The 10965-nt window shown below is 42.3% G+C and overlaps 1 protein-coding gene across 1 annotated transcript; it reads right to left on the bottom strand.

Annotated features, from left to right (window-relative positions):
• ATP4B (ATPase H+/K+ transporting beta subunit) lies at positions 4404–10895 on the bottom strand. Its single transcript, XM_021414649.1, has 7 exons — positions 10379–10895; positions 8917–9045; positions 8166–8279; positions 6935–7134; positions 5858–5914; positions 5684–5776; positions 4404–5236 (listed from the first exon to the last, which is right to left on the bottom strand). The coding sequence occupies exons 1-7, from the start codon at positions 10488–10490 to the stop codon at positions 5075–5077; spliced, it is 867 nt and encodes a 288-aa protein (XP_021270324.1). The 5' UTR covers positions 10491–10895; the 3' UTR covers positions 4404–5074.

Raw genomic sequence — 10965 nt, 5'->3', positions numbered from 1 at the left:
GCTCTGTGGTTTTTCTAATTTTAGGGTTATTCTAGAACATGTCACTTCTCCTCATCACAAGACCTAGAACCGACTCTTTCAGAATATACCGCATCTGCACTACAGAGGGCTCAGATTTTTTGCTTTAATTTAATAATTTCTCCTCATAAGTCTTGATATCATGTGATGCAAAGAGCAATATACACTGTGTTCTCTGTTCTTTCACATCTCCCTGTTTTCGGTCCTGTTGCTCTTCAGAATGTCAGTCCAGACTTCGTACTCTAATCCAGCTCTTCTGTTTAAAATCCCACATTTACTGTTTCAACTTTTCATCCGATATTCCCCAGTCCTCGCTTTCTGTCATACATTCCCACATCCTCAGAACAGGTCCTCCTAATGCATTCTGTGCGCTTCCACCTTAAACTTTTTTGGTACATCACATTCTCCGCTCTGACCTGGAAGCACGGGTTACTGAAACGGCTCGGTTACTCTGCAGGACACTGCCCGAGGTCAGGGTTTGTTGCTTACACAAAGGGAGTCACTGCAAAGGCGAGTTACTGGGATAACTGCTCTGTGGTAAGGGCTCCTCCATGTGCTTAAGCCCTCATAGCTGGCCCTGCATTAAGCAGAGATTGAACTAGGGGTCGTCTAAGGTGCCCGCCAGCCTGAGTTATCATATGATCCCTTAAGGGAGAGGAAAAAGAAGTTAGAAAATACCATGCATCAGTCTCATGAGCAGTCTCACAAATGGATCATCTGGCTTGCCTGCATTCAGCAGAAAAAGAATGGAAGCTCAGCTGATGTTCAGAAGCTCTCAGAAGTTGCTAGGCTCCTGTGAAGAAAAAAGGTGGCTAGCTGAGCAGGGAGAAGACTGCCTGCCTTAGGATGGCGTGTCTAAGCAGAAATACAGGTGATGCTGAGAGCAAGGTGAGGGACAACAGACATGCACAGGCATTTTCTGCTTGCAACAGTTGTTTCTACTGGGAGTTCTCATCTGATGTTATGGTGCTGGTCACCTGGCCACATCTGCCTCTCAGCAAAAATTAAGAGAGCTACTGTCTCCAGGGAGACGTTCAAAGTATGCCAACACCAACAAGCAAAACATGAACCAGAGAAAATCAAGATAGTTGATTAACATCTTTGTGGTCATAAAGGCAGAATGCCCTGATGTGGTAGAGAATAAAGAAGAGAGACTGGTGTTAGCTGAAAATCACCTGTGCTTTTCTGTGTTCTACTAACACCTTTCTGTCGGTTTGGTGTTTGGATGTTTCAAGCATGTTGAAATCCAAACCTAGGCTCAAGGATTTGATTTTCTTAGTACATTCACGGTGGATACGTTGTAGTACATCACTATAAATACTGCAATCATACCAGTTCTGACAGAACAGAAGGTAAAATTTTTGCTTTGTAGCATGTTAAAAGATAGCAAAGTTGGAGTCTTTAGCAAGGGTTGTGTTCTTTTAGCATGGGAACATGAGAGAATTCACTAAAAACGAAACAGGACATGTAAGCACATACTTAAAGCTCAACTCTCTTAAAAGAATTGCAACCCCAGTAACTTATGGTAGGTGGAGTGAATCTCTACATTTCTGATGCTGATGTTTAATGAATCTTGAAATTGTGAGTAAATTCCTGAAGAATTAGGGAATTCCAGAGTTCCGATTTTCAAAAGTGATGTGAAGAAAGCCTCTGTGAGTATGGTCTGGAGAGCGTGAGATCAGCAGTGAGCATCATGTTAGAAAAAGCGTTGAAGGATTTGCTTAAAACTCAATTAAAAGCTTGGAAGATTAACTATAAAACTATTGACAAAGTACAGAATAGGTCTTGACAAATGAATATATGGTATGATACTGCAACTTTTAGCTGATTAAGGAAACAATGGATATATTTCAATATCATTAAGCACTTTCAGTTTTGTTGTATTCTGAGTAGGTGCTTTACCATATTGATACACCGTGTGTTAAGGAGTTAAAAAGTGCCCACTGCTGAATCAAAAGGTTTCATGGCGTTATCACTGGCTGAGTAGTTACATCAAGTAACGCTGAACTTCTGCGTAAGGTTTTCTTCAGTAACTTGGAAAGAAGTGTATTTTAAAAAATAAGTGATATGATTAGAAAAGAATGAAAAGGACAGATAAATGCAGATTCCTCAGCAAGCAGGTCACGGCCAAAATGCCTTGTGCAAACCTCATCTTTTGAACAAAGAATTCAAGGTAACCGTGCAGAAGATAAGATTGTGTGCTGAAAATGTGGGATCCACAGAATGAGCTGGTGTCAGAGTAGACGGGAACTGCATGTAAGTTTCCTACACAGTGTTTTAAGGAATTAGCTAATCTGATATTTGGATGTGTGGGTAGAACTTATTATTAATTGTAAGGTGATTTTACATCTGGATACATACAGCGGGACCATAATTGAGCAGCTGTGTCCTTGTTGGCCTCACCATTTAAAAAGGTTGTTGGAACAATTGGAAAAGACTATGAAAAAGCCCTTCCCTTGTTACTCGAAATCAAAGGTCAGGGTCTTCAAGTATGAGATTTAAGGAACTGTGTTTTGGTTTGTGAGAAAGAAACGTGAGAAATGTCTGGATTTCAGTCAGATCAGATCACACAGAATGACATCATTGTAAGGGGCTCATCAATATAAGAGGAAAAGCGGCAGAAGAATTACGGACTGGAATTCAAAATCAGGCTGCTTGAAATCAGCTATCTAATTGGTAAAGGTGGTAACAACTCTGACACGTGAGCACATTGATGAAGCACGTTACCTCCAAGCGTCTCTCAGAATTCAGTTCGTTCTCATTTTAGAGCAGGTGAGAGATGCAGGAGCCCAATTTCTGTGTGTGATGTCTGAGCAGTGCCTGCTTTAACAAGGCCCTGGGCCTTCATCGGCAAATATACAGTTCAGAAATCGTCAGCTGTTACCAGTCCGGTATCAAAAAAAGAAATTGGAAGTGGTGAAAAATGAACTTTGTCCCCAGTGAAAGAGAGTTGCTCACATGTTTAAACTGAGGAAACAAACACCACACTTATTCTTTCAAACAAGATAATCTTGTTTATATATTTATAATCTTGTGATTGAACGTTTTGTGTCTGAGAGAGATGAAGCTTGTGAAGGGGCTGTGTGTGCAAAGCGTGCGATGTTTTTTGCAGGCATGCAAGTTGTGATTGTCGTTCTCCATCCAGTTACTGTGAGTAGCACACAGACACCTTTATTTGCTGCAGATCAGTCAGTGTCTGTCTTTTATTTCCAGGAAGAGGTGAAAAACAGTTATGCAAGTGACGAGGAATTCCCGAGGGCAATTGCAGTGACATTGTGGTAGTTACGTGAGACTGTTAAGCAAAGACTTAATATACAGTACCTAGCAGTTGTGAAAGCTGGAGGGCAAATGTTTTGAATTTGCTGATAGTCATAGCAAAGAGCTTCCTTTAAGCATTGAAGAGCTCGTGTTGGTATTTTTCTTCCCTGTTAATATTTCTGTATGAATTTTAGTATTAGACTTTATGCTTCAACTACTGGATTGGCAGTTGTGTGAATGTTTGTAATGATCTGAGAGGTCTTTTCCAACTTTAGTGGTTCAAAGCTACTTCTGTGTTTCTCTGCTCTGCATTGACCATCAGTATGAGATTTAACACCTTTGGGAGAAAAGTCTGGAAACTGAAAGTTATTGGATGTAAAAAATCATGTTGGATATGGAAGATAATGCAGTCAGCTAACACTAGTTTCACGCCATGTTATCTGCCTTTTTCCCTGACTGGTGTCTCCACCGCACAGCTGATAGGAAAGAGGACGGGTGGCCCATCTCTGGCATGCATCCAGCCATCCCTCTGCTCTGCGGACACGGCCCAGCTGCCTTTTCTTTCTGGTGTCTCAGTGGTCTGCATCCACTTAACCTCAGGAATCTGTTTTTCTTACATGGTATTTAGTTCTGAAATGCACTGCTTCAGTGCCTTCATCAAAGAAAGGTTCGTGAAGTCTGACAGGTTGTTTTCATTTGTACTGGTTGGTGAACCAGTTATCTCTAATGTTGTGACTGAATGTATATGTATTATATATGTGTGTGTTCATGTGCACTCACATTTATGTAGATATATATAAGGAATTAGAGACTTGCAATAGGATTGCTTTAAAGATTGGTGAGACCAGTTCATCTAAGGTGAACATACCGTACATACACAGCAACTCTTTGTATTGTTTGTGGGAGGGCTGGACTTCTCAAAGTTTAGATTCATTTAAAGTCTTAGTTTAACATCTTCATTTTTCCAGATTATTTCAGGTAATCCAGACCTCATTGCTTTATATGGTGATTCTTTTTTGGGGGGGAAACAAAACGCAAAAGCCCCCACAACCAATCAACCAAAGAAGCAGCAACCCCTTCCAGCACAATGAGCACGGTTCTGGATACAGCTGGGGGTTACAGTGTACTTATGGTTACAGCATTTTTATTGTTATAAAGAAATTACATGTGCTAGGTATAACAAAAGCTGTGGCCTGCAGGCCCCTTTCAAGTTCTTTTGCAATTACTGATTTGTTGACTGAAGTCAGGCTCGGCTGGCTGGTACACAAAGCAATGCATTGGCATGCAGATAATTTTGCTGTCCCTTTATAATTTAAACATCCTGTACAAAGCAGATTGAGAAGGTACTATCTCTACTATCTCAGAGTATTCCAAAATACTTATTTTTCTATCTATCCTAATTACTTCTACAATATCCAGTATTTAGTATTAAACATCAGTTATTTATTACAGTTTGCAAAATGTCTGAAAATAATGTTTTGATCCCATACTTCTTTTCTTGGAAGGCACACCTGCTTGGGTTAGAGGACGTGTGTTTTGTACAAGATTTTGCACAGAGGTGTAAGCACAACGTAGCCACAGAACAGTAAGCTCTGTACGTTTGAGATAATTCCTATCTCCTTCGCACACTGAGAGCAATGTACTGGTTTTTAGTTATATGGGTTACCTGTCAGTAGAAAATGTCTACTCTGACTGTAATTTGAGTACATTCATATGGCAATCATAGAAAATAAATACCAGTCAATGTGCTAACAGGTAAGTTATTCTTCACACATGCTTTTCAAGTGTCTCTCGCTGCTCAGTCTTCTATTTTCAATTTAAATTCCACTTTTCCTTCATATGGGTCATAAACATTATCAAAGGTAATCCCGGCTCCAATGATTTTGCACACTATCTTGACTTCTACATTCTTCGTGATGTTGAGAAATTTCACTGCTACCAAAGGATTACTGTAAGTGGGCTAGGAGGAAAAAAAAGAAGTTCTTGAATGTAACATTGCCAGTTTCAAAATCTTAAAATAGACTTTCTTTCCAGTTCACATAAAATCACAGGAAAGCTGCAGCCATTTCATTTTACACAAAGATCGTCATCATACCATCACAGAACGGTTTGGGTTGGAAGGGACCTCACAGCCCACCCAGCCCCAATCCCTGCTGTAGGCAGGGCTGCCCCCACTAGCTCAGGCTGCCCAGGGCCCCATCCAACCTGGCCTTGAGCGCCTCCAGGGATGGGGCACCACAGCTTCTCTGGGCAGCCTGTGCCAGCGCCTCACCGCCCTCTGAGTAAGGAATTTCTGCCTAACATCTAAATGAAATCTCCACTCTTTTAGTTTAAAGCCATTCCCCCTTGTCCCATCGCTATCTAAAGAAGGTGAAGAAAATTATAACTGAAATATGTGAGCACCCACCTGTGCCTTCTTTCCATAGTAGGGGAAGTAGTGCAGGTTGAAGGTGCCATTGACTGGGTAGTATTCTACTTCCAGCGGGCGGGACTCGTCACCCTGTTGGTAACGTAAGAGAGGTTTGTTGGCTGTCAGAGCTGTGGTGCTCAGCGCCTTTCAGCGCAGCCCTCACACACTTACTACGTAGGTGCAGTCCACTCTCGGTGCGGTGCCGTTGCCAGGATAGAATTTGATAATCTGAAATAGAAGGCATGCATTTAGTCATCTTGGTCATGGTTTTGAGACAAAAGGGAGCAAGGGATGAACAGAGCTTCAGATGCTGCTGAGTATGTTCCTGCTTAAGACTCTGTCAGTCAGACCGCCTCACTTAGGTACATTGGGGGATACTGCCTGGGAGGTGCTCAGAAAGCAGCACTGAGCATGTCCTACTAGGAAGCCTCTGCTTTGGCAGAAGCTTTAGAGCCCATTTAGTCCTACCCAGTAGTAGGGTAACTTCCTGCAGTAGCAAAGGTGGAAGGAACTGAAGTCCCGTGGCCCTGCTGACCACCTTTCTGCCACCCTGCATGCAGCCTTACCAAGGAAAACAAAGGACCTCCTTAGGAAACGCTTCTGATTTCACCTGCGAAAATCAGGTGCATGGTTCTGCCCTCACAGTTGGATCTCATTTTTGGGTTCCCAAAAATGTTCAACGCCCAAGCCTAGTGTGCAGGCCAAACCAAAAATGAAGGGGTTTTGTCCTTCAGGAACTGAGGGAGAATACAAACTCTTCATTTTGTACTGAAACTGAACTATAATGCTCAGCATTTTACCTGGGGAAGGGGGAGAAGGGAAGAAAAAAGAATGTTTATTCATTCAAAGATTTTCTTTGCAGATTGGAGAAACAGAGTGTGCAAGAAGCACATCTCTGAAGTCACTTTACCTAGAGCCCTATCTTAACGCTTTAATGGAAGGGTCTCAGTACCACAGAAGAGAAACTTTTACATGCTAGTTTTTCAGACAGCAACACTACAGAGATGCTAACAAAACTGCCCCAAAGCTTCAGAGATTCTGTTCATGTTATTTTCCTAGGGGTGGTGACAAAGTCCCACTGTTTCTCTAGTCACTCTTGGGGAAAGCAGAGTGATTTGTCTGTCCACTACAAAGCAGAGATGAGCTCCTGCGGCAGGAGGCTCCGTAGCAGCTCCTCAGCTGAGAATCGTGAGACCCAGTGTTTCCCAACTAATTCCTCACTGCTCTGCAGCCTGCCATTAAACTTACCCTGTTCATCTTTACAATAAAGCAGGGTTTTCCTTCTGGAAATCCAAAAGTAGGATCTGTGATGCCAGAGCAGTTTTGAAGCATATCTGATGTAAATTTGCAGGACAGTTTTGTGTTGTTTGGGCCATCAAAGGTGTTCTGGATGAAGTACGTGTCGCTTGTGCAGTTGATGTTCAGGTGCTGAGCAGCCGGGCTATATGCTGGGTTTGTGAAAGGAGAAAGAAAATTTCTCTGTGAAGCCTCTCATAGAGAAGTTATACACCTGGGACATTTAGATGGCATATAAGGAAGAAGTTTTTTACAATAAGGGCAGTGAGATGCTGGCACAGGTTGCCCTGAGAGGTGGTGGATGACCTGTCCCTGGAGATGCTCAAGGTCAGGCTGGACGGGGCTCTGAGCAATGTGATCCAGCTGTAGGTGTCCCTGATCATTGCAGGGGGGTTGGACTAGATGGCCTTTAAGGGTCCCTTCCAACTGAAATGATTATATGATTCTATCCCAACATAAGGTTGCATGTTCTATGATGGGAGACTGTACTTCAGATGAAACTGGGATTAGATGAAATGAGGAAAGCTTAATTTTTTTTATTTTTATTTTTTAAGAATACCCAGGGGAAAAAAAATTTTAAAAAAAATGAGTTAAGGCTGGCAATTTGCATTGCTAGCTCCAGAAAAGGGCAATTTCAAATACAATTTTTCTCAATGCATGTATGAAAAACAGAAATGTGAAAATCAGGCTCGCAAGGAATATAAATGTATTGAAGCATGAACGTAAATGGAGCACCCAACCTATTTTGGCTGTGCTCTTCGATGACAGTATGTGCTGGCTCCACAGGACTTACTATGGCATTTTTATATTTTTAGTCACAAATATGATTAGATTAATTTAGACAATAGTTATGAAGACCTTTTTCCTCTCATTTCTTCACTCTCTGATAGCCTATTTTATTAAAGCTACAAAAAAAAAAAAAAAAAAAAAAAAAAAAAACAAGAAGAGCCACGAAGCTGGGCTCTGGGGCTCTACTTTTAATATACAGATTTACATATGTTTGATTTATAGATTCACAAAGTGTTTTGGTTCTGCTTTGCAGAAAATGTATTTCCCACTCAAAATCTCTGATTTCAGAAGGACAAACAGAAAATGGAAGTACTGAAGGTTCTCAGCTGTAGTAAGGGAGAGGTGACAGCACGTTTCTCCAATATTCTGTGGGTGAACTTATTGTGTTTTTTACCTGTCAGGAACGTCCGGAGTATTGTCACCAGCCCCTCCCAGGTCTTGTTGTCAGATACGTTGTAGTAGATTTGTAGCCCTCTGTGCCCATACACGTCAGGTCGTAAGGTTACACCTTCAAGAGGGAGGAGAGGGGACGGCAAAACAGGAGAGAGGTGCTGGGCACCAATTAATGCATTTAAATTGACAGCATCCTTTGCACTGTGCTAACTATTGTGAGCGTTTGTGATGCCCAGGCTGCGGATCCATGCTGTTATCAGAGCAGATCACAAAATAATCCCAGTGACTGCGGTGGATTTCCCCAGGGCTTGTTAAATACAACATTTACAATAAGGAAATGGGCTGTCCTGCCAGGTGAGAAACAGCTCTTGAAAATGCCACACTTAGCATTACACAGCAATGACACTGTCAGCAAACTTCAAACTTAGAGAATACTGAGAAAGAAAGCTTCAAAATACAGCAGGCATGCAAAAAATTTTAGGGCTATTTCTTTGAAAAGAACCTTCCATCATAAAAAGTAATCTGGGGGGTGAAGTTCTAGCAATAGGCTCTGTTGATCTCCTGCTAATCCTTTCTTGTCCCTCTCCATCCTCATATCATGTCCCGTGAACTTTGATTCCTCATTACCCATCTCTTTGCCTTATTTTATGCCTTTATTTAATGGGTCGCTGGCACAACTCATTAAAATATTTAAAATGTGTTAAGTGCTTTCAGGCTGAGGTTGAAAGGGATGGTTAAGGTAGTAGCTGTACCTGGGGACTTGAGCTGGTCTTGGTAATCTGGCTCGTAGGGATTCACCGTCCTCATTAGGGAGTATATGGAGAGGGCGAAGATCCCGGTCATCACCACGTAGAAGGCCAGGTAGTACAGGCTGATCCACACTGGGGGAAAAGGAGGGGAGGCGAGGGGTCTTTGGGCTCACGCTGCATGAACGCTGCAGCCAATGGCATCGCATCAGCAAGGAGGGAATGAGATCGGAGGTAGCTGGCACTTGGGTTGTTTAAAGCTCGAAGGATTGTGTGGCTTCATGGAGCAGCTTCACACATTAAGGCCATTCAGCTGCTTATCACACACACAGACCAAGTAAAAGACCCAATGGATTTCACTGAAACAAGCAACCTGCTGCTTGTATTGCTTGCACCACAGAGCTCAGTGTTCCAGGTATGCTGGTTTTAGACCCGTACCTTCACTGCCTCGTACATCTGAAATCACCTCCAGCAAAATGTACTGTCTTGCAATTTCATTATGGTATGAGATTCAGAATAATGCTGTTTTTTTGTATGTATGTGCATAATGTATCCACAATTGGGAAAGATTCACACTTTGGTTTGCTTTTTGTTTATAGGAATGGCTAATAGGCTACAGTTACACGTTTCCCATCAGAAGAAAACCTTCTGGAATCTTGCAGCTACGCTTATGACCTGCAGGAAGTGCAGGGACTCTCTCTAAAATGTTCCGAGCTGCAGTTCCCAGAACACAGATCATCAGATCATCAAACACGTTGTTGTGGCAGACACAAGCTTGGCTGCAAACAGGGAGCCCCAGCTGAAACAGGCATTAGTTCAATGGTAAAAGAGAAGATCTACTCAACATGCAAAAGCAAAACGTGGTTCCAAAGAACTGGACAGAAAATATTTTCCCCCACTTCCCCAGCTAGCTCTAAAGAAGAGAACATTGGTGCAAGGTCTGCATCACGGTGCTGCCATTGCATGTCTCCATCAGCCTGGCATCTGCAGGGCTGAGCAACACCAGCACAGCAGCAAGGCCAAATTCCCCTACAGCAGAAGCCCTTGTAGCCAGCAATGTCAGCATTGTGTAATAGCCATAACCCTTAGCTATTAATAAGATGTTATTAATAAGATGTTAACATGTCTAGTGGGAAGTGTCCCTGCCTATAGCAGAGGGTTGGAATTAGATGATCTTAAAGGTCCCTTCCAAGCCAAACCATTTTATGATTCTATATGTCAAATGTCGTTACCAAATATTTGGGCCAGAAATGTTTTAGAATATTTGCAGGAACTTCTTGGATCAATATTTTGACCTAATTGACTCTATTCAGAGGGCCACTGTAAGTGGATCAGGAGCACATCTGAGAATTGAGGTTCTCAACAGTTATTAAAAAGTCCATCCCGCCATTGCCTCCCATTTATCAGAGAAACTCCTGTTCCTTCAAGATTTCTGAGGAAGAGGAGACCCTTGTGCAAGGAAACGTACCCCAGTTAATCAAGGTCCTTCCCATAAACAGCTTCGTTTCTGGATTCCAGACAAAGCGGCGGAAATTTTCCATCCGTTCACTGCAGGTCTTCTTTTCATTTAAAGTTGCCATTTTGCCACAAAATGTCCCCAAAAAGCGTCTTCCTCAGAAACAGAGATATTCAACAAGGGCTCAAAGAGTTATCCAAGCAGACTGCTTTGGTTTTTATACTTTCCCCTCCACTGAAGGTCAAGGAGATCACTGCCTATACCAACAAAAGACCCTACACTGATTATTGACCCGGAACAGATGCAGTGCTTTATAGGCAGTGCTGATAATGCTCAGTGCCTAGGCTGGCAAAGTCAGCTCCTATCAAATGCCCTTCCCAGGCAAACAGTCCCAAAGAGATTGGCAGGATTACGCACTTCGCAGAGTGCCTTAGGGCTTGTGATATGCTCACTGTGATAGTGGTTATCAAAACAGATAAAGAGAAGGAGAAGCTTTTCTCTCTGGTTTTTCTTTCTTTCTTTCTTTCTTTCTTTCTTTCTTTCTTTCTTTCTTTCTTTCTTTCTTTCTTTCTTTCTTTCTTTCTTTCTTTCTTTCTTTC

The sequence above is a fragment of the Numida meleagris genome, chromosome 1 (genome assembly GCF_002078875.1).
Source record: "Numida meleagris isolate 19003 breed g44 Domestic line chromosome 1, NumMel1.0, whole genome shotgun sequence".
In the NCBI taxonomy this organism is placed as follows: domain Eukaryota; kingdom Metazoa; phylum Chordata; class Aves; order Galliformes; family Numididae; genus Numida; species Numida meleagris.
This window is presented reverse-complemented; position numbering and strand designations above follow the sequence as displayed.